The sequence below is a fragment of the Tachypleus tridentatus genome, chromosome 12 (assembly GCF_004210375.1).
Source record: "Tachypleus tridentatus isolate NWPU-2018 chromosome 12, ASM421037v1, whole genome shotgun sequence".
NCBI classification, from domain to species: domain Eukaryota; kingdom Metazoa; phylum Arthropoda; class Merostomata; order Xiphosura; family Limulidae; genus Tachypleus; species Tachypleus tridentatus.
In genome coordinates this window covers 70652408-70677387 of record NC_134836.1, presented here as the reverse complement: position 1 = coordinate 70677387, position 24980 = coordinate 70652408, and the positions used below count along the sequence as shown (strand labels likewise).

Genomic DNA, 24980 nt, shown 5'->3' with positions numbered 1-24980 from the left:
GCCGCGCAATTCAAACAGTCCGCGTATTTTTTGAACAGACCCCGTACTTCCAGGGATCCTGCGGAAGTACACCTAGTATAGTTTGTTAAATAGTACTGAAATATAACAACAGTTAGAAGTAACATGAAAATATGAAACAGAAGAAGATAATGAAGTGCAAGTAGTGTAAACCAACTAAATATTGCCATTTGTTGCAGGGTTTGTTTTGTTAATTATTTATGGTTGGAAAGCTAAATATTGCAATTTAAAGGTTGATTGACGTGTCTGTTTCTTTGCAACCTTTCTCCATATTTTACGAGCAGTGGGTTCCCGTTTGGTTGACACAGCAGATAGCCCGGTGTGGCTTTGCTTTAAGAAAAACACACAAACGCGCAGTTGAAAAATGATACACACACTTTAAAGATTTTGTAGTTTGTATAAGCCAGGAATACATGGTACTAATATTACATGAACAATTTCTGGATGTAATTTTCTTTTGTTGTGAAACTCTTTATTATTTGAGTAGAATATGAAATTTGCTGGTTTTCTGAAATCGGAAAGTGATATTTTTGATGAAATATCATTGATGAATTAAGAAACAGGAAATTTGTTAATGCAAATTTCTTGGACCTCAAACAATACTTGAGATTTATCATAGCCCAAGATATGAAACTTCGTGACCTTGAAAACGAATACGTCTATTTTAAAGTGACAAAACATTTACGAACAAACAAATTTGTACATAAAATCCGTCAAGCGATTTCTAAAAGTGATTAACCCTCAGTCATTCAGAGAAAGCTGCACGCGTACACAAGCCCGATCTTGTTATATGATTTTCTATATACGTACGTGTAAAAAAAAAAAAAATTAAATATACTCTTTTAAACTGTGCAATTTCTAGTTTAATTTCTGAGTAACATGTGTCCTATTGATTATTGTATGTCAGCATTTAGAATTAGTATTAAGAAAGTTTATGTAGATTAATAGAAGAAAATCAAACTAAAAATTAATAGATAACGACTGTCATATTCTATATTTAAACTAAGCCAAACTGTTCAAGTTAGAAAGTACTTATGGTTAGTGTTTTTCATTTATTGATTCTGGTACAGGTGCGTGCTTATGTGTGATAAACTGAAACGCACAATACCATATTCGTAAAAAAAAAGAGGAGGAAAAGAGAGAGAGAGACAATTCTTTAAATACACAATTTCTAGAATAATACAAAAAATTCTAATCGCAAGCTTCGAAATCTTAGTCCACTGGTCTTAGGCCTATAATTAGTTAAGCCTTTTAAGCACGCCTATATTCAATAACTATGTAACACAAATTTTGTTCCTGGATAGTATGTGTTATTTCTTAATTGCTTATGTTGTAAAAGTACAGAAAATTGCCATTATTCTCTTCAAACTTTGCTTTTGTGACCAGGATAAAGAAATTTAGAAATTAACCTATTTTCTATGTAAAAACGTGCAAATTTACACATTTTCATTTACATAAGGTCTGAATAAAGCAACATATGAATCAAGATTTTCATATATTTATGCTAAAGTTATACAAAAATGTTTAGAAGTGAGTAGTTTTTCAAGATTTGCGAATGTAATGCAAATCAATTTCACGTATCAGCCCCCAAATACAGCCTCTCATCATGTTTTCGTTATATGCTCCCAGGTCAAAAAAACAAAGTTTGAAGAGAAAAATAGGTCTTTTCCATTTACTTTAGGCATAAGCAATTGGGAAATAACACTTTCTGCCCGGGAACAAGAAAAAGTAAAATTTTTGTTACATATTGTAATTGAACGCTGTAAATTTGTGTAACGTTTTGCTTTAGTTCAGTTAGGTTTAAATGTTACCGTACTTAATGCTATCAATACATAAACGTACAATGTTTACATTGGTGTTAGGTCTTTTATATTTTTGATCATTACATTATTTATCCTCATGTGTCTTACGAGAAGTATATATAATTATAATAATTTTTCGCCAGCTTGTAAAATGGTTGTACAATATATTACAATGTTCGTTTTACTATGGATTTAATTTGGAGCTCAAAGACGCAACGTTTAAACACTTTTCTCAGTCATTATAATTGTATGAAATACTATGTTGATGACTGAAGGCGCGGTTGGAAGTTTGCTATGAAGTTCAAAAACAAAATATTCCACTATATACACTCTTTCTGGACTTTTAAGTATACACAGAGGCGATTTTAGGTCAGATGAGACAATAGAATAACATTTGACCAATTCCCTAATAAATACAACTGCTTAGAATGCACAAAAATTCCAAAATCCATTTAGTTGGCGCCCGACAATAATTCTAACCTTTGTATTAACTGTTGTGTTTTTGAGCTGGTTAAATCTGTGATGAATTATAAGGTCATTTTTTCATACGTAAAAAAAAATTCCGTACATATCTAGAAGTTCTTTCCCTGATATTTTTTCAGTCCCAACAGCCAGTATCAGATTTGTCACTTGAAGCTATGTCAGTTATTCTTGGTTTGTGCCACGTGTTATTGTTGCAGTTGCTATAAGCCAATATCGTAAGGTTAAGGAAGTAGTTTTTCAGGCTTAAAATTTTTAACTGTACCTTCAAATTTCAATGTTCATATGCATCTTTTTCAGTCTCCTGTAGTATATAAAGTTAGGTTTAAATTAAAATTCAATTTCAAATTAAGTGTTGTTATAATTTTTACGTACAGCTTTTAATTTATAAGGGCAGCTGAAGGTTGAAATGCTTTTCAAAAGTGTGAGACATTCCCACGAAATCGATATTGTGTGCTATAAATGTTTATTAAAGTATAAATACTTTAATTGACTGAAATTCTACTAGACCCGAATTTATGTATTTTGAATCTGACCTGAGGAGTGATGGGTCTTTATCATGACAGATTTTGATTAATGTTTTTACTAGCAAGAATCTGCTGGGTTAATTGGTTCAGCTGTTAAATCAACAAAAAACGGATACCATTTTATCTAATGCTGGACCTCGTGTGTTGAGTATGATTGTATAATTCTATTCGCAGGTTCACATTTGTGTAGGTGTAAATATATTATAATTTCTGCACCAGCTGATTATCTGCCGAGATTATTATTGTTAGAGATAATGGAGAAATAGATGTTATAACTTCGGGTTGTGCTGTTTTTATCGTTAACTTACATTTATAATACATGCCAATGTTGGAACATCACTTATCTTTGGGTGTTAAAATCATATTCAAAAATATTTCTGACGTAAAGGTTCAGTAAAGTAAAGTAGTGTATTGTTAAATTGAACAGATTGTTATGAATTTTTCAATGATAGTATGTACCAATTCCAACTCGGCGATAGATTTGAAATAAAGGTCAAAATTTTACCTGACTGAAGTAGAACACTTCTGATAACCAACGACGAGTAAAATATGGCTGGAGAAGGACATAGGCCTACTACCGACAGAATCGATCTAAAACGCTACAGGTGAATCTAACTTTAAAATATTTTCATGTAATTAGTAATGCAAAAAAACAAAGTAAGAATTACGCCAAAAGTTACAAAATATTTCAATTTCGAACACTTCAGTTAAAAACAAATTTAAATCAAAAGTTGAAATATAGGCCTAGCCACAGGCTTGCAATTAACTAGCCTAACGAGTAATATAGGCCTGATATAACTGCTATAACATGTGATTTCCAAATTGATAGTCTGTCACCTGATTAATGATTTTGATATAGTTATTGTATATAGTCAAGTGAAACATCTTGGATTTAGTTATTTATGTTACTAAATCAATTAGGCAAAATTGTAATAACCATCATATTCTAATTTTGCTATAGTAAACCAATATTGATCATCAGTAGATGTAATTTATAACTTTTAAATTATAATATACATAAACAAATGATTTGAAGGCTATTTATGGAAATATGACTTTGTATCAAAATCTCATCCATTGCCATAAAAATAACCTTAATTTTGTGAAGTTACTGTGACCTTTATTGAAGTATATAATTTGTATGCTTCATTTTTTTTAGAAGATACTGTAACTCGATAAATCGTAATGTTAAATGTAGCATAAATGTATGAGAAATAAATTCTTTTTTACATGTTTAAGAGCTCAGGTAATGTTAATTTTACTAATCATTTTGTACAGAAGAAAAAATTTGTTCCAACTTGGTCTGTTCATTGATTCCTTCCTAAATGGTTTGAAATGAATAAAAACTAACAAGTCTACAATTTGTGTCAAAGTTCTACAATTGTGATATGCATTTCATATGTTTTAAAATTTGTAATTAAATTAAATCAATTTAAGTTCTTGAAAGCACTGATTATACTTTTCTCACTTCTATAACTATTTCTTTTTAAATAAAAATCGTCTCTGGTCCTGTCTGTAATATCACTGAAGGTTTACTCCTATTCAATTTCAGTTTATGATTCAATGGCCTTGAAAAAATAGGCACAGTAATTTTCTATATGTTAAATTGAAATAACAGTTTCCTTCACATAGTCTATCTGTCATTGGTGTTACTGAATATCCATTTTGGTTACTTTTATTTCTCTTGCACCAGATTATACTCTATATCTAAGAGGAAATTTAGAAAGAGCATTAAGGAGGAAGCTCAGAATGAGGTTTTGGTTTATTAATATCTTTCTTAAATCAGTTTTTGTTGAATGTGGAGATGTACAATTTGGATATATATTGTTCACTTTTATAAGATGTCTTAATTTTCTTCATTAAAATTATATATGATGGCAAGAGTTGCCTAGTGACTGACCATCTTTTCTTTGGTTAGTCATACAGCACACCTTTTTCTCTTTTAATTGTGTCATGAAATCAGACTCCTAGAAAATCAGTCACTCCTTTAGAACTTATAATTTATTCACATTTTGCTTCAGAAAAACAATGAAACAAATTAGAAATGTCTTTAATACAATAATAGAGAAGTAAGTTTTATGTGGATTAGACAAAACTGGTCACTCAAAAAATGCATGTTCTTGTTTCGTACTTGTTTTAAGCCTACTCATTCGTGGGTGCATAGTTAAGTAATATTTGAAACTTCTTTATTTTGAAAACATAAAGAATAGGTTATTAGATCCTGACAGTTGAGAAATTCTTAATAATTACAAATTTGTGTTAGGTTGTTATTAGAATTCAATATACTATGAAAATGAAATTTTATTGGCTATCATGCACTACTTTAATTACTAGTTAACACTTAGTCCATGAATTTGGGTTATGTCATGGTTTGTGGTATTCAAGCTGGAGCCAAACAATCTGTTAATCGTAGACAACTACACTTTCTTGCCAAAACACCTTGTCTTTCAATGGTGTTTGGCCACAAAATGAAGAGTTTGAAAGATTGGCCAGACTATATTTCTTTTGTTGTACATAATAGTAGAAATGTTCCTTTTCAAGCATCTGTTGCAAGTCTCTTTGTACAAGCAAATGTGCTTTAACTTAGTGAAGGTTGAAGATGGGAACTTTATTCAAAAAGAAAAGGTTGAATTTAGTATAATAGTACCATATCTTGTTGAGGGCTGGAAGAAGGTAGTAAAGATGTGGGACATTGTGGACTTGAGCACCAATATCAGCTTTTTGTTCTCCTTTCTTGAAACATCCACAGCTGGAGAAATGGAGGTTAAACTGAATAAAAGGGCTGTTACCAAATGCACTTTGGTTCCTGCTTTTGCTGATGCTGAAAAAATAAATGGGGCTCATTACATAATCTTTCATCTTATAGTTTGTCTCAGTGTGGATATTTGATTTTTGGTTACATTTTGTTTTCTTACACAAAATTAAATATAACTATTTCATCCAAAGTCCTCATATGTTGTGTAAAATTTGCACTGCAATTTTATAGCTTGTTTAAATACTTGCACGCACACACACACACACACACACACACACACACACACACACACACACACACACACACACAAAATACAACCATAGCTCTCAAAGGTAATCTATGTATACAGAATTATTTGTACATAGGTTATATGTTCAGCAGTCACTGGATTTGGGATCTGAATTATAACAATTAAGATGTATAACCACTATATATACACACACACACACACACACACACACACACACTTTCTTATTTGATGCTTGTTTTACATCTTTGAACTCTATAACCCATAAGTTGCCAATAGATGAAAGCATATTCAAAAATGTTTTTCAAAACTTTATAATTTGATGGTTTAAGTCAAAAAAGGTAAATCTACTATAATAATTCTGTTATCTTCAAAGTGTATAGCACTTGCATAACTAAAAATTGTTTGAGTTTATAAGGATTAAAATATGAATATTGAACATTAAACAGTCAATTCGAATTGATGTTTTGAAACTTTCTTCAGATTTATTTGGAAAGTAATTTTGCCTGCAACATGTGATTATCATGGATCTGTATGCCATGTTATAAGAAAGGACATCTGTAACATGGTTATGTCATGGATCTGTATGTTATAAGAAAGGACATCTGCAACATGGTTATGTCATGGATCTGTATGTTATAAGAAAGTACATCTCTAATGTGATTATCTAATGAATCTGGAGAAGGTGCTATAAGAAAGTGCAAATTGTAATATCTTTATGATAGATTATTTTGAAATTTTCTCTTCACATCTTTCTTTCAGGTAAAGTAGCTTCATCACAGAGTTAGTGTACATATCTCTTTGTTGATGTAATTTAAATAATTTATAAATACTTATTCTTAGGTGTCGTCTTCCAGTTCCAATGTTTTCCAGGAATGATTTCAGCCTTTGGAGTATATTGAAACACTGCATAGGAAAGGTACGTAAAAAGTAGTGTGATCTCTGCCAGTTTTGTACGTTTTGTAAGTTAACGTGTACTGTCCTGTACATCATAAATAGTCTGGTAGTTAAGATGCTTGACTTGCAAGTTGCAGATCACAGGTTCAAATCCTTGTCACTAAACATGCTAAACATTTCAGTTGTGGGGACATTATAATGTGATGGTCAATCCCACTATTTGTTGGTAAAACAGTAGCTTAGCCTAGGAGCTGTTGGAGGTAGTGTTGACTAGCTGCCTTCCCTATAATCTGTTATTACAAAATCATAAACAGTTACACAGATCGCTCTCATGTAGCATTATGGAAAATTCTAAAGAAATCAAACATTATGGACAGTTATATTTAGTAATATATTTTTATTATTATTTATGCCTCTCGATTCCTTGAAGGAACATAGGGCCGCAGTCACTTGCGCATTCATTAACAGGCTGGTTTTTAAGTGAGTAGATTGTTAGCCCACTGCACAACCCCCAACCAGGAGGACAAACCTTAGCCGTCCCTAATTTTGCAGTGTAAGACTAGAGGGAAGGCAGCTAGTCATCACCACCCACTGCCAACTCTTGGGCTACTCTTTTACCAACGAATAGTGGGATTGACCGTCACATTATACGCCCCCATGACTAAAAGGGCGAGCATGTTTAGCGCGACTGGGATGCGAACCCGCGACCCTCGGATTACAAATCACACGCCTTAGCACGCCCGGCCATGCCGGGCTACATTTAGCAATATAGTGTAGCAGGAATTCTAGTAGATTATTGAGTTATAGCTTTGATAGTCATCATTGGTTGTTTAATATAAATAGTTCTTTGTTGTTTACAGTTGTGATCATGCATTTTAAGCTTTACTGGTGAGTATGTTATTTTGATTTCTTAAACAATGACTTTGACTGACAGGTAGAACAGTTGCCAGGTTTTTGTATTTTTATATTAAAAGAAGGATGTTGTTTAACACTCCTACGAAAAGTGGGGCCTAATAGGCCCCAGAGTAACTTGAAAGGTTATTAATATTAGGCTAATAATTTTGTATTTAAATGAAATTGCCATTTAAATCCATTAATGAATGGATTAACAAGATTCCCACTGTCCCTATCTACTATCTAGCGAAACCACAGCCAGGGGAACGGGCTTGGAGAAATCAGGACTAGAAACGTCTTTTCGTAGGAGTGTTAAACATCACAGTCAATCTCGCTATTTGTTGGTAAAAGAGTAGCCCAAGAGTTGGTAGTGGGTGGTGATGACTAGCTGCTTTCCCTCTAGCCTTACACTGCTAAGACCTAGCACAGATAGCCGTCATGTAACTTTTCACATAATTCAAAACAAACAAACACAGATTCTTTGTTCAGTTTTATTACATTAGTCACTTGAGGAGCAAGTTATTTTGTGCCTGTTAAGCAAAATAAAAAGTGACTAGTTTAATGTTATACTTTTGCAGGAGTTATCATGCCTGTAGTGTTTAATGTTATATTTTTGCAGGAGTTATCATGCCTGTAGTGTTTAATGTTATATTTTTGCAGGAGTTATCCAAGATTACCATGCCTGTAGTGTTTAATGAGCCACTAAGCTTTCTCCAGAGGATCACAGAATACATGGAGTACAGTTTTCTGTTAGAGAAAGCTGACGATTGTGATGATCCACTTGATAGAATTCAGGTAGTGTACAAGAAATATAAAAACAATATTTTATGTACAGTCACATACCATGTCAGCCACTTAGTTTTATTGTAGAAATGAAGACTTTTTGGGTACTGGCATATAGTCAAGAAATAGATAAAAAATGTTGTTTCACGTACCTTTAATTTGTAATCTGTAATGTTCTAATTAAAAGGAATGTTTAAAATAAGCACTTGCAGTCTAGTGTGGTTTTTATCACTGTTATTCAGGCATACTGATATCATTGTTTTGCCAGCTTTCTGGCATTTATAATTATAATGCAAAACTAGATTATGTCATAGGCTATGTCCATGCAGTAGTTTTTACTTTTGGATGATAAATGCAGTGGCCTACTAAATGGTATTCAACAGATTAAAGTTTTTCATTGCAAGTGAAAATAACCCAGAATGAATGAAGGGTTTTATTTGTACAGAATGTGTGAGTTTGGTTTAGTCTCGGTAATTTCAGTAGATGTGTTGAATGAGATTTTGTTTTTTGTTTAATTTTTCAGTATGTTGCAGCTTTTGCTGTATCTGCTCTAGCTTCGAACTGGGAAAGACTAGGAAAACCATTTAATCCTCTGCTTGGAGAAACTTATGAACTAGTCAGGTAAGTGTTTCACTATTTCTTAACTGTCTGGTTAAATTTGTTGACTTCTCAAAATGTTCTGGTCATATATAACTTTGTATATATCTGTATCTAATGATAACTAATTAACAGTGTTATACTTAGAGTAATTTTAATAATGACATGTGTTACAAGTTTATAGCAAAATAATTAGATAACTTGTATTTTTTGTGTAATAAATTAATTAAAAACCCATGTTGATTAAAATTTGAAATAGACCTGATGTAGAAGTATTGGTAGGATACAGAGATAAATACTTTTTAAGCTATATTATTAAGCATAAAGTCCAGCCATGGTTACATTCATGAAGTTAAGCACATTAACCATTCTGTGTGTGGGTAAATGATATAAGTAAAACTTTTGAAATAAAAACATTGAACCAAACTAAGATATTTATCTGAAGTAGTGTAGCTCAGTGTATTTGATATGTTAAAATGAAATTGACTAACTTTAATGTTTTTTGTCGTGTTTCTTTAACAGGGAAGATTTTGGTTTTAGGGTTGTATGTGAACAGGTTAGCCACCATCCACCAGTTAGTGCTTTCCATGCTGAATCTCCACATTTTATTTTCCATGGATCCATCCATCCAAAACTCAAGTTCTGGGGTAAATCTGTAGAAATCAAACCAGATGGCTTGCTCACTGTTAAGCTTTTAAGGTAAAATGAAGCAGCAGTTTAGGGTATATCTTGTGATAAATCCTAGAGGAAAGAATCTTGATTTAATAAGAAAAAACAAAAAGTCCATGGTACATTTCTAAGAAATAGAAAAATTTCAGGGTTTGATTCAAATGACACATTGGCCAAATATGTATATTTATTTATAAAGGTTTTAAAAAATCTTGTAACAAAAAATTTCTTTAAATTAATTTATTAAAATTATTTGTCAAGTCTTGATGTAGTAGTAACTAAAGTGTTCTAATAGGACCAAACTTTCTATAGTAAAATGTTTTATTTTGAAACTTTTAATAGGACTAAACTTTCTATAGTAAAATGTTTTATTTTGAAACTTTTAATAGGACTAAACTTTCTATAGCAAAATGTGTTTTATTTTGAAACTTGTAATAGGACTAAACTTTCTAAAGCAAAATGTGTTTTACTTTGAAACTTGTAATAGGACTAAACTTTCTAAAGCAAAATGTGTTTTTGAAACTTGTAATAGGACTAAACTTTCTAAAGCAAAATGTGTTTTACTTTGAAACTTGTAACAGGACTAAATTTCTAGAGCAAAATGTGTTTTACTTTGAAACTTGTAACAGGACTAAACTTTCTAGAGCAAAATGTGTTTTACTTTGAAACTTGTAACAGGACTAAACTTTCTAGAGCAAAATGTGTTTTACTTTGAAACTTGTAATAGGACTAAACTTTCCAAAGAAAAATGTTTTATTTTCGATTTGTAATAGGACTAAACTTTCCAAAGAAAAATGTTTTATTTTCGATTTGTAATAGGACCAAATTTTTTAAGTTTCAAAATAAAACATTTTACTTTGGAAAGTTTAGTCCTATTACAAAGTAAAATGCATTTTATTTTGAAACTTGTGATAGGTTAATTGATGGTTAACGGGATGATGAAAGTAACGATGAATATTTGCCATGTGTATATTCAGTAACAAACATTTAATTCTTGGATGTATCAGAACGTACATATTTTATGTTCAGCAAACTATATTGAACAAGCTACATTATTAGGTACTGACATGTTATAAAGTTTAGACATCTTTAACAGTTATTAAAATACAACATAAAGGTATAAAATAGATTAATAGACTATCAAATAAATAGAGAATAGAATAATGCAATTATATTGTTCAGGTATTTAGAATAGACTTAATTCTGGTAAAGTTGTGTTGTGATTTAAATTTTGGATTTCATTTAATATAGATAAACTTTCTTTAAATGAAAGTTTGGTGTTTAATGGTACAGATGAGATGACTGAAATTCTTAATCAAAATGGGGTAGTTTGTGTTTTCATTATGTGTGAGAGGTATAGAGCATGGTGGATTTTATAATTTTTTTTTTTTTACAAGTTTGACTTTTAATAGGGTATTATAGTAATTAATGTCAATAACAGCTAGGATAGTTAAATGATGATTTGGTGTATCCTAAAGATTATAGGTTCTGATTTATTGTTGTCAGTTTGTCATATTATTATCTTCTTTTGTGTATAAAGTACATTTGAAATAATTTAGTCCATATCTGTTTAGTTGGATTATTTTTAATCAGATGTTCTCAGTAATGAGTTAGGTTGTAACAAAACTAGCATTATTATTGTACATGTAAACCTAAAGAATTGTAACATATATCTGAAATGGCATACTGTAAGGTATAAAAATCTAGTGTTGCAGGTCTAATATTATGTTTTCTATTAGTTTTTTGAAATGATGTGGTCAGTTTTCTTTATCTACTGTTTTTCATAAACATACAAAAGAAGGTTGGTTGAGGCCTGAAACTAATGTTGTAGGATCTAGTAAAAACTGCTTTTATTTTTACATAAAAAAACTAGTCATTTGTGAGGAACATTTTGTAGATTGCAGACAGTGATATGTTATACCTGATTATGAATTTTGTATAAATTTAAAAGATTGTGATTGTGAAAATAATAGTTTTATATTTTGTAGGTTTTAACATATAGCTCATTTTAATATTCATTCTTGAACATTGTTGTTTTTTTCTGTAGACATAATGAAACATATACTTGGACCAATGTAAGTTGCTGTGTCCATAACATCATTATTGGGAAACTCTGGTTTGAGCAGGTACAGTTTAAGTTATTGGGGTTATTATAATGGGAAACAAGTGAAGCAGTGATACAACTTAGGTATTAAAAGTGTGTGAGGCCTTTCTAAGCTGGGCTTGAATGTTGGGTTATGTAGGATAAAAATCGTCAGAAACAAATACGATAAGACATTGCATGCCTTTTATGACTAATTAAAAGATCCAAAGTCTTTCCTGTAATGGCCTTTTGTGGCAGTAAATTATAGTACGTCTTCTAGTGGAGACTTGTTGCTCTAAGTTGTCTAATGATTAAATTCCTGAGAAATAAAAAATTTTAATACTATTACAGTGTGAGAGGGGGGACCATTTTCCCATCATTGAAAAGTGAGGGTACATATCTCTACATCCCCCATTCAAGTTAGATCTGAGGGAAAACATGAAAGAGAATGTAAATACAGAAGTTTATTTAGAATAAAGATAAATTAATTTCCAAACTCACAATAGAATTAAAACCATTTTTAGGGACATTTTGTATATTTTTGTTTCATACTGTATGTTCAATGTTTTACCAATAATTGCTTGCTGAAAATTAGTGTTTGGACATGGTTTTTCAGACAATATTTATTTATTTATTTTTCTGTGCAAGACAAGTTTTAAAAGCACCCATTTTGATAAATTTGTACTTTTAATTAAATAATTTTTAAATGCATATTAACCTAGTGTTCTTCATTTAATTAAGTTTAGTATTTGAAACAGCTGTTTCTTATTACATAATTTTTTGTTATAGATCCACAATGGGTTTTCAGTAAAACATTTATTGAGATATTGTCACTTTTAGATAAACATATAAGTATAGGAATGGTCTTTATTAAATTATCAGAATTGTATTTGTGAACCATGTGTTTAAGAAACAAATATAATGACATAACAGACAACCTAATTGGATCATAGATAGGTTTTAATTCAGTTTTGCCATAAATTTGACCTAAGAAATAATAATTTTGGAAAGATAACCAGTAATAATCTCGATAACAAGGATATATTTTTCTATTTTAAATATAGTATGGCATTTTAGAATTGATAGGCCATGACACAGGCCTTTCTGCTGTTATGAACTTCAAACCAGCTGGTTGGTTTAGTAAGGACTTGCATCGGATAGATGGTTTCATATACAACAGGCAGTGAGTAAACTGTTGTTGGATAGTACAATACTTATGTTAATTTACTGATGTTTTTATTTCAACATGAGGTGTTAAGGAGTTACATTAACAGTTTAATAAAGCTACTATATTATCATAGCATGTAAATACATTTGGCAATTAATTGTAGCTAATAATTCAAATTATAATTTTATACAAGTTTAATGTTATTAATTTTATAAGGAAATAAAACAAACAACCTTTACTTTATGTTAGTATGAGAATTGTGGCATTTGCTCCTTAGGTATCCCCTCTTCTCTAATTTATTCACCACCTCTCCAAAAAGTACAAACTTTAAGATAAATTACTCAACATAATGCTGATATTGCTCAGGCAATACATAATTTTTATAGCCTTCAATTGTGTTTGGTTACAAATCCATTAATAAGAAAATCAGATCCCTTTCCATGCCAACCTATCACATCTTCCTTTCCATAAATAGTCAATAGTTACTTCTGACATTTAATACTGTATTATTTATAACTAGTTGAAAGCAGAGGTTTTAATATATCAAGACATTTGTTTTCAGTACAGAGAATTATTTATTTTACTTCCGGTTCAAACGATATTTCAACATAAAATACATTAAGTTTATCCAAATTTTTAATAGTTCTTGTCTTGTAGTTAGAAAGTCAGAAAAATTGTGGTAGTTATAGGAAATTGTCTGCTTCTCACATGTTGTTATTTTGGGTTCTTTGGTGCTTTATTGAATTAAAAACCAACCATTTAATGTAATAGTACCATTATTATACAAAATTAGGGTAAGTTTAATTATCACTTACGAACAACAACAACAGCAACAAAAAAAGATGACCCAGTTAAGTACTGCATTTCTTGCATCTTATACAAGTTATTATTTATTGTTATAAAGTAAGTGAAATGTTAGATTTCTTGGTTACATTGAGTAAATAAAGAATAATAGTAGTAGTAATATAAAAATTCCACAAAGTGTGCTCATGAGTAATCCCTGCATTATGTACTTTGATAGGATAATATGACATATATGTTTGCCACATTATTTACAACTTGTGTGGCAAGAATATTACACACAATCCAATGAGGAATCATTATTTACAACTTGTGTGGCAAGAATATTACACACAATCCAATGAGGAATACCAAAATAACATGCAAGTAGAAACAGATGTATTCAACTAGGAGTTTAAAGTTATTTAAGATAACTAATAGTTTTATATTACCTTCTGGAAAGTAAAGAGGCTTTAGATTTAAATTTATTTTGATTTTTTTTTTATCAGTTTAACCACCTTTATATAAAATTAAGGTGGAATAATGGATAAAATATAAAGTTTTACCAAAAAAAACAGAAATTCATGTAGTAGATTTCTAGAGATTACACATATGAAATTTGATATTTTTCATATGAAAATAAAAATTTTATTTGTGAGATGAAAATCACTTTACACTTGGAGCAGTCAACAGTTTGACTCCATATGTTCATAGATAAAAGCTTAGTGAAATTAGCTCATTAAAACTTATGATGCTTTGTTTGCAAAAGACCTTTCTTTAATTATTACAGAGAGCTTGCAAAACTCAATGGAGATACACCATACCTTTTATAAGTTATAGAAACTGTAATGGTTAATTTGGGTTCATGAACTCGTAGCATAGCAAGAAAGCTAATAGATGTTACTAGATATTGCATGTTTTAATATAGTGTAATAGGTATAATAATTTTTTGTAGTATTTTCTTAATTTTGTTTTAAATGGAAATGATGTTAGTTACCAAAATGGTTAATTTTCTTTGAAGAGATGCATTTGGTTTAAATAATCCATAAGAATCTGATATGATGTTAAATGTGTGCAAGTAACATGTCTTCATGCTTTAAAAGAAAGTAATCTTTTGTTTCTTTGTAAAGGGAAGTGGTTGCAGGGAGAATTTTTGATATATTAACCCATCATATTATTTCAGAATTCTTTATTACGGAAGTATAAGTGAAAGGGTTTATATAGATATTTATGTATAAAAATAGTAATTTCTATTTATATAGGGAAACAATCTTTAATATAAAGCTATGAAAAACTTATGAAGTTAGAATTTTGGTATTAGGTTATGCTTGTAGTAAACAACTTGCATGTGATAAAACATTAAGCATACAAACTAAGCTGATATCATTAAGCTGATATCAACTGTTTAAAATAACATAGAGAAACTTTATAATTTTAGAATTTAGTTCAGACAAATCTTCTAACATCTTTATTCCAGGCACAAGGTTTGTTTATGATTTCTTCACACACATTTAAGAAACAAAATCTTTACCATTTCAGTGATAGGTTGGGTTTTGGGTTACACTGCACAACAATTTTTTTGAAAAGTTTTGATTTCTGAAAAGTTTTTGCTGATTGTGACAAGAACCTGGTGGGTATGCACAAATATAGTTTTGGTTTTGCTTCATCATGTTGGAACTCTGAGAAATAGTTAAATAACCTATTTAATTGCATTTGTGTTTCTAATATGCTATTAAGTTTAACACACATAAGTGTTTTGCTCCTGATTTTCGTTTATATTCAATGTCCGGTGCATCACGTTGCAGTGTCCAACAGTAGTCAACAAGCATTGACGGATTCCATTAGCCCTGATATCGTTTTTCCATTGTAGCAATGTCTTGGTAAAACTGAAGATTTCGATGAAACGGTACATGATGGGCAAATTTGGATGTGAGTTTCGTGATCAGCAGCCAAAATTCTATAAGGAACACTCAACAGTCTTCAAGAAGCAAAAACTTTGTTGTGTAGTGTTATTATCCAGTTATAGTTTATATGCAGTTATTACGTTTTACTAACACGTATATCATTGATGAAGTTTTAATGTTTAATCCTACACCTGATCTCTTGTTGATGTATGTTAAACATGTACTTGTTATTTTATTACTAATGTAGTTATTAAAGTGGGTGAAATAAACGAACTCTTAAAGCCCAATTTGCAGTTTAATAGCAACATGGATTGTTGTTAAAATAAGGATATCAGACATCGCAACATGACAGTGTTTGTCTATAAATTAATCCTGAAATTATTAACTTGTTTTCTTACTGTTCACTTGTATTGCATCATATTTAGTAGTTGTTTTTTTGTCTTCACTTGTCACACCTCTGTAGAGAAATGCAAAGTTTTCTGTGTGTAATACTTAAAGTTGTCCACCAGTGGAGGTGGTGTATTAATGGTGCCTTTGTTTATATTTTATTTGTCTGGTGTTCTGTTATAAAACCTTGTAACCAACAAAGACGTGCACCTACAGCCAGTTCGATGCATAAATAGTTTGTAAAATATGCTGTAAAAGCCGTTGGTAATTGTAGAGTTGAATTGACATTCTTATAATTTGTGTTTGTCTTAAAGTGTTTTGAACACAGAAGGAAGATAAGTTTTGGTTCCATTGTTATTAAGTTGTGTAACTTCTCACTGTTTAGAAAAAGAAAACTTCGCTTTCTATATGGAAAATGGACTGATTACTTGAAGAGTGCCAAAGTTGAAGCATATGAAGAATACATTCGCACTCATCCTACCAAGTTTTGTCCCCCTGATCGATCAGAAACAGAAAATGTTAAGAACACTCCTTTACTCAATAGTGCTTCGACAAGTAGCCCAACTCACAATCCAAAGAAAATGGTGTCAAAACTGAATAGTTTTAAAAAGTCTCTTACGGGCAATGGTAGCGGAGGCAAAGAAAGTGATAACAAATCTTCAAGCCTAACCTCTATGGTAAATACAGTTCTTTTATTTGCACTTGTTTTAAATCAAGTTTGGAAGTTAGGAAATTTACAGCCAATCAGTGGAAAACCCTATTAGTAGAAAAGGAAAAAAAAATCTCTTATCTAGTTAAAATGATACTAAGTATAATACATGGTAGAAAGTGGCAGTTTTTTAATGTTTTTTTAAAAATAGTATGATATTTATGGGCACAGAATGACTCATGATCTCTAGCAAAGGAAGGTTTGGTTTAATTTACTCTGTTAGTCACAAGGTAAACTTAGCATGTTTTGTGGTAAGATACATGCTTCAGTGAAAAGGAAAAAAACTTTCTGTTTACTAATATTATAACAGACATATGAACAGAAAATGGCCCATGATTTGTGATGAACTGCAGTTAGGTTTTAGAGTAAATTTTTTTTTTTTTCTTAGTAGATAAAATTTCTTTGCTAAATTCTGAACCTGTTGCATAATACATTTTGCTAAAATACACAGCTTAACAAAAAGAAAAACTCCATGTTAATGTATCACATTTCTTGCTAATATTACAAGATACTTGTACATGTAGGTGATTGTTCCTTTTTATGTTGCAGGATGTACTTATAAGATTGTTTCTATGCAACAGACATATCTTTAACTGTTAAGAGTACAGGAAGAGCCATTTAAAATAAAAGTTTTTCTGCTAATTTGCTTTACATGTTTTTAAGATTAAACATTTCTTGCTATATAACATGTATAAGAACAAAAGTTACTGGTGAGTTACATAACAGACCCATAAAAACAATAGTTATGAGAGTAAAAGTTTCCTGCTAAGCTACAAAGCATCAGTAGATAAAGAACATAATGGGTGATGTACCACTGTGTGCTTAAATTTAAATTATAATATGACATATACAGTATAGATAAAGAACATAATGGGTGATGTACCACTGTGTGCTTAAATTTAAATTATAATATGACATATACAGTATATTAACATTTTAGAAACACTTATAATTTTCACTAATAACTGTATTCATGTTTGTTTTTACAGCCTGTTGGTGATGATGCTAATGACAAACTACCTACAACTGATTCATCGTGGTCACTGGATATACCAAATTCAACAATATTGTGGCAAGTAGATCAAAGACCTGAATACTGTTCTGAGGTTTGTTTCCAAGTTTTGCATGTGGTTAACTCATAAATAGAGTGGTATTTCAAGTTTTGCTCATGGTTAACTCATAAGCAGAGTAGTGTGTCAAGTTTTATATGCAGTTAACTCGTAAGCGGAGTGGTGTGTCAAGTTTCTTTAGAGAGACAGAATTACACTTCAAATTTAGTTTGTTGATTTTACAACACTCTCTCACTCTCATTAGATCAACCTCTACTTTACAGTATTTCCGTGGAAATGAATTTTAATTCCAATTATTGCATTTATTTTATGAAACTTTGCATTTAGTTTCTAAACATTTGTAACTACTGCAATGAATATTAAAAACTGACAGCTTAGAAAAAAAACAATGAATATTTCATAGACAGTTCTAACAATGAGTGTTTCTGGTCTCAAAATTACAAGAAAATAGAATTAACTTACTATACAGGATTAAAACATTAGTAATAAACCTGACGAGGCTGGAAAACAGTCTTACATTCTGCATGTTTTGATGTATATCACTGTGTCATCCTCAGGAATATTTGTTGTTTTTAACACTGTACATTACACAGGCACCGAGGAATAGTAGAAATACTATAATGGAAGTAGGTATGTCTCTTTTGTTGTCGATGGAGCAGTTCATCATCCTGTGTGTAAAATCTTGTTTTGTAAATGTTGTCTTATGTTTGAGTTCTTTAATATTTCTTATAACATTTCCTGTGCAGTGTTGGATATTTTCAGTAAAATTTGTCAAATATAAATTCTGCTTAACTACCTCTGTAGCTGTATTTCATATGTTGTGCCTATTTCTTCCTTATTGTGAGAGTGTGTTCAGAGCTCTTATTTTCTATTTATTTGACAATTGGTATTTTCTAAAACTTATCACAAATATCAAATATTTTGTTTTTAGCTATTGCTTCCCTTTTGACCACTAAAAGGTTTTGTCCTTGTATAATTTCTCTGAATTAAAGTATTTCTCTATAAAAGTAATGATTCTTTCAACTTTGTTTTAAATCCTAGTTTAGAGCACAGAACCTACCATTTACCAAGCAATGTCAAGATGTAATATTGTTTCACTCTTACTTTAAAATTGAGAACATTGCAGGATATTCGGAAATCACATGCTTATCTGCTTTATTTCAGTATTATCACTTTACACTGTTTGCTATGGCTCTGAATGAGTTAAATGATGACATGAAGCACCAACTTCCACTTACAGACTCACGGTTACGTCCAGACATTCGTAAACTTGAACTTGGAGATATTGGTAAGTATTTGTTTTGAAAACGAAAATATTATATATGTAACTTAATTTTAGTTGTGTGCATCTGAACATACTGTTTGCACATCTTTATTTTTTATGGAAAAGAAATGGGAATCTCCAGATTGTAAATTTATGTTATTGTCAAATATGTGAAATTTCTGGTCAAAAGGAAATTCATTTAATTGGCAGTTTTCTTTTTGCTGATTTATAGCAGATTTAATCATTTGTTCTTGAGACTGGGTATAATACAGTAGTTAGTATGTCAAGCTGTGAGGAAGGCTTAAGGCTCAAATCACAATTTACCTTTGAATACACACAACACTTGAACTTGTGTGTATGATTGTGGTGGTGATGGTTATAGGAGGAGGGAATATAACCCTGCCAGTTAGTCATGCTATTCTATTAAGAGTGATAGTGTAAGTGGTGGATGTTTGTTTACCCTCTCTCTATCTCTGATCAGCAGTCATAAATGGCTTTGTTTGAACTTTGGATTCTTTATTTGGTTACTTAACTCATGCTGCATAAGATGCTACTCAAGATGAAAGTACATAGGTGTTAACTTTCTGTCTAGAGATTAGCTTTCTGGGAGAAATTTTCAAGGGTATGTTTATTCTGAAATTTGTGAATCAAAGCACTAAGTCCTAAACACAAGAATCATAAAAACTATGTAATATATCTATAAAACTATCTATGTGTGTCATAATTAGAATGGACTACATGTTCAGTGTAGCAGCCATGTTTTATTTGTCTTAAGTTATTTGTGGTAATAAAGGTATAGAAAGTGTATTTTGACTTTGGACACTTGACTGAAAAGACTAGCTTTTAAAGGTGAGAGTTAATGTGACGTGGGACTTATTGGTCCTTTTCTGCTGTTTAACATTTTAATTTAACTTTAAGAAAAAAAACCAAAAACTTATAGCTAGCCCTTATCATATCTTTTTAAGCTTTTTCTTAAATTTACTGCCTCTACAACATGTGAAAGAACCTATTCCAAAGGCCAACCATCCAATAGAAAAATAAAACTGTCTTAGCTGAAGATGACGTCTACTCTACCAAAAGTTATATTTGTCCTCTAGTCATACTGTTCTCATTGTTGAATATGAAAAAGGAAGATGTATTAACACAATAAATGCCCTTTATAAACACCTCAGTCAGGTCCCTGCTAACTTCTCCATTTTCAAGAGAAAACAGATGAGAAGTTTTAGCCATTTCTCATATGGCAACTTCTCCCTTCCAGGCACCATTCTAGTAATAATTCTCTGAACCACTTTCAGCAATTCAATGTCTCTCCTTAGGTAGGTAGCCCAAGACTGAACACAGTATTCCAAATGTGTTCTAACCAGAGACCTGTACAATGAAATTATAACCTCTTTAGACTTGTATTCAGTATTTCTGTACCTAAAATCACATTTGCCTTACCATTAGCTTCTTATCTGCACTTATTATAATTAAAATCCATCTGTCATTTATTTGCCCAACTCGGTAAATGATCTAAATCTTTTTGTAACTCAACAATATCCTCTTCATGGCCAGTAACACACAAATCTTTATTATCTGAAAATTTAAGTAATTTATTGGTTATTTCTCCTTCTATGTCATGATGTAAGTCAGAAAGAGCAAAGATCCTAAGACTGAGCCCTGAGGTACCCACTTCATTACATTAATCTAGTTCAATTGAACTCCATTTATAACAATCCTCAGGTTTCTTCCATCCAGCAACTGTTCTATCCAATCTGCTAACTTATCCCCTGCACCTATTGAGATCATTTTTTAAAAACTTTTTGAAAATCAGATAAACCAAATCTACATCCTTAATTTCATCTGCAAAGAATGTTATAATTTGTAAGGCAAGATTTTTCCCTTAGTGAAACCATATTAACTATCTAATAAAATTCTAAATTTTGTTAAATTATTTTGGAAAGCACCTTATAAGAATCTTTTCAGAACGTTTCTCAAAACTGATGTAAGACTAATGGGTCTATAATTACTGGGACAATTTTTATCATCTCTCTTGAAAAGAAGAATTATATTAGGTAACTTCCAGTCCTCTAGTATCTGTCCACTATTCAAGGACTGACAAAGAACAAATCATAGTAAGTGGCTAATGTATCTAATCTTTAGACTCCTTCAAAACACATGGGAAGTTTTATCTGTAGAGCCTTATCTATATTTTCTGAACCAGCTCAGAATTACTGTAGTAATCTTGTTTGATTTTGGATGAATTTATCAGCTGTTTAAGATATGGAATTCTGCTTTAATCTTCATTTGTAAAAACTGAAACAGAAATAAACATTGGTAGCCCATCCATCTCATAATCATGCTTTATCATCCTTTAAGGGTCCTACCCTCATTCTAACATTTTGGTTACCCTTAGTATATTTAAAGAAATCCTTACTGTTAGTTTTCACGTTATCGTGGCCATCTAACAAAAAGAACACTGATAACACATCTGAGTTGTGATGATCATTACGTCTGTTTGTATATTTTCGACTTTTATTATTAGAAGTATGACCTGTATTTGTGTGTTATAATTTTGCAATGAAATCAGTTTCCATTTCCTACTTCATTGAACAAACTGAGAGAAAAACAAAACTACTGTCTATACAAATATTTGGTTCTTTTTGCAATATTCATCAATAGAAACTGAATTTAAGTAGTTTAAGATAATCAAAATGCACCAAATAGCATTATAAAACTTCATGTTTTGAAAGGAAGATCCATTCAGTTGTCAGTGCAAGATATTTGCATCTTCTTAATGCCTGTTAAAATAAGAAAGGCTTTCTTGTTCTGGATTTGCATGATATATTTTGTTAGTACATATTTGAATACTTTTCTCTGGCATTTAAACAGCTGTATTCAATCCCTTATTTTTAATTTGTCACACGTAACTTTTATTTGTTCCGTGAGAACTGTAAGAGTCTTTAACTCTGAACATGGGTTCGGTCAGTTTGACTGATCACGTGACCTTTTTGTACTCATATAAAGTCTTCATGGGTGTAATGCTACTAACTTTATGATATAGTGCATATATCTTCATAAAATTTGGCAGTCTTTTAGCAAACATTATAAGCCTTTCATGTACAAAAAATCATATTTTTTTAGTGAAGTATTTTTAATATACATAAAGATATGTCCTTGAATACACTGAGTATTTGTTTTGAGTACACATGTTCAAAGTGATTTTCATGTTAAAATTAAAAATAATTGTACGTTTCTTCATCCGAAATCCTTAAATTTCATTTGTATAATTTTTGAAACCTTCTAAATATGCTTCAGATGTTCATTTTCAGTAAAACTTTATATTTGTTATTTTTCAACCCTAACTCTATACAAGGTTGGACAGGTTGACCTCTCACCTCTTAACACCCTACAAAATGGAAATAAATCAGTTATTCTTTTTTTTTCTGCAATAACTTCAAATTATAACAGGAAATTATATTTGTTTATCGTGATTAGCTTTAAATTTGTAACAGTATATATCTATTTATAACTAAATGTTATTGTTTTATTACACTTTTGATCATTCTTTGAAAGTGTCTAACTACTACTTACACCATCATAAGTTCTAAATCACTCAGGGAACATGCAGATCATGTTACACTGTCAACTTATTTTACCTACCTGATACTCACTTGTGCCTCATTAAATATTTTTAATATATTAATATTATTTATTTTATCTAATCTAATTTTAACTAGCCTAAAGAGATCTCTATTTTTATTTCTTAGTTGCTTTTATAATGATGAACAAACATGAAAAACAGGAAATAAAGTACTTATCAAAGTATTCTTTTGTTGTCTTTTGTTGATTACAGTTAACCCTACTTTTTTATATTAATAGTAGTAATGCATTAAATAATTTTTCTTTAATTGAATCATGCACCAAAGAAAATAGACTAATAACATGCAAAAAACAGATAATTTTCTCTAACAATTTCAGTTTTCTGTCTTTCTAACTATGCAATAAGTTTTGTTACAAGTTGATCCAAGCTGGCAGTTACAATTTCCATGAGAATCAAAGATGTATTATAAGTGGAATTTTTGCTTATCTGTTGAGAATGCAGTGTTGTATAACATGTTATTTGGTTAGTGAAAACTTAACTTTTTATTGGTTATAGACCAGTATATAATTAACTGTAAACTCTAATACTTTTTATTCACTTGAGTTTCAGATGAATATGACCAATTCTTAATTGTTTATTTATTTAACTTTCCTTAGATACAGGATCTGCAGAATTGACCTTTCATATAATCTTGACTAGTATAATTCATAATGATGTAGATTTAGTAATTTATGTTTCTCGTGATATCTGTGTTACATAAGTCATGGATATTCGTTTTCCCCAGATGGTGCTGCATATGAAAAGAATCGAATTGAAGAAAAGCAACGGGAGGCTAGGAAGCAGAGAAAAAAACAAAAACAGAGCACCTGGGAGCCAAGGTAAATCATCTGTAGCTGTGATTTTGGAAGTGCTTTCTTAAACAATGAAGCTCCCAAAAAATATTTAGTACTTGTAACATTTAATATTTTTTTTATGAAAGGTCTTAATTAGTACTGTATGAAATTGAGATGTTATAAATTTAAATTTTATTTGTGCAGAAAAGTTGTTTTTATTTAAAGATGCAAAGTTACTTCCCTTTTTAAAAGGAAATTATTCCTATTTTTTTTATCTATAATCAAATAAATGTAGTTAGAATATAAATTTAGAAGATTTGATATAACAAGTGAGAGATAATATTCTTCAATTTTTCCTTGACATTTATTTAAAGTTGTTTTTTTTAATGTATGAATTTCACTGATTGTACATAATGTTTGCTCTTAAAGAGTGGAATTTATGAAGTGTCATGCTGAGATTATTAAATTTTAGGTGGTTTAAACAAGAAGAAAATCCATACACTGGAACAAATTATTGGATATACACTGGAGGTTACTGGGAGAGAGAATTTTCACATTGTCCAGACATCTTTTGAAAGTATATGGCAAGGTAAATGTGTACAGTTGAAGATAGGAGAACGTTGCTAATAAGTACTGTGTATTGCCCAGTATTTGTTTACTTGGTATACGAAATAAATATATAGTGGGTTCTCACACCTGTATTTTAATATGAAAATTTCAATAACTTGCATGAAAAATACTTTTTTGGCCTTGGTGACAGTCTAAAAACTGGGTCATCTACAAATAATCTTCTAAACAATCTGTTCTTTAATTTGTTTGATCTGTGTGATAACTGAGATGAGTACTGTTTTCCTTAACAGTTCCTGTTTGCATTTTGTTGTTATAATTGTGTTCAAATGTATGTTTTTGTGTTGTTGTTTCTCTGCTCAATGAAAAATGTTGTAAGTAGTTTTGAAAGGTTAAAGTAAATATGGAGTTGATTATTCAGATTTTTTATTGGTGTTTGAATGTATTTGTAGCCATAAAACAATAATGATCAGATAAATTAATATTAGCTGCAGCAAATTGCTTCCCGGATTAGTTAACCATCTGACAGATAAAATTATTACTTAAGATTTAAGTTTTACAAACTGGAACTATCCTCAGGTTTTGTTATTTTTGTGTCTGCTTAGAATCCAATGTGTTGTTTAACTGGCAACATTCCAAGTATGTAAAAATGAAATAAATTATTCAGAGATGTGAACTTAGTGCATGGTAATATTGTTGTCTATTAAGGCACTTGTTCAGAACATTAAGCATGTTTTAAAATCATTAAGATTGAACTGTACCATATAAGGTTAATAGTACTTATGTAAGTATGTTAATTACTGTTTTTATTATAAATTTCTATTTCTAGTGTACCTTTTTATTTTTTGTTAGTAACTGTAAATTAATAAGTTATAGATCACAGATTTGTATCTCGGAAAGGCTGGTATGGGTATTAGCACTTTTATTGATAAGCAGAGAACAAAGTTGTGCTAATACCCATAC

The 24980-nt window shown here is 30.6% G+C and overlaps 1 protein-coding gene across 1 annotated transcript in view; it reads left to right on the top strand.

Moving 5' to 3' along the window:
- Positions 1-24688, top strand: part of LOC143233540 (oxysterol-binding protein-related protein 1-like) — a 65328-nt gene extending 40640 nt beyond the window's left edge. The window contains exons 17-27 of the mRNA XM_076469871.1: positions 6673-6748; positions 8281-8415; positions 8927-9024; positions 9523-9699; positions 11717-11795; positions 12817-12935; positions 16377-16668; positions 17690-17806; positions 18935-19058; positions 23402-23495; positions 23923-24688. Coding sequence (XP_076325986.1) covers positions 6673-6748; positions 8281-8415; positions 8927-9024; positions 9523-9699; positions 11717-11795; positions 12817-12935; positions 16377-16668; positions 17690-17806; positions 18935-19058; positions 23402-23495; positions 23923-24025 — 1414 coding nt within the window. The 3' untranslated portion in view covers positions 24026-24688. The remainder of the gene's footprint in view (positions 1-6672; positions 6749-8280; positions 8416-8926; positions 9025-9522; positions 9700-11716; positions 11796-12816; positions 12936-16376; positions 16669-17689; positions 17807-18934; positions 19059-23401; positions 23496-23922) is intronic.
- The last annotated feature ends 292 nt before the right edge of the window (positions 24689-24980 follow it).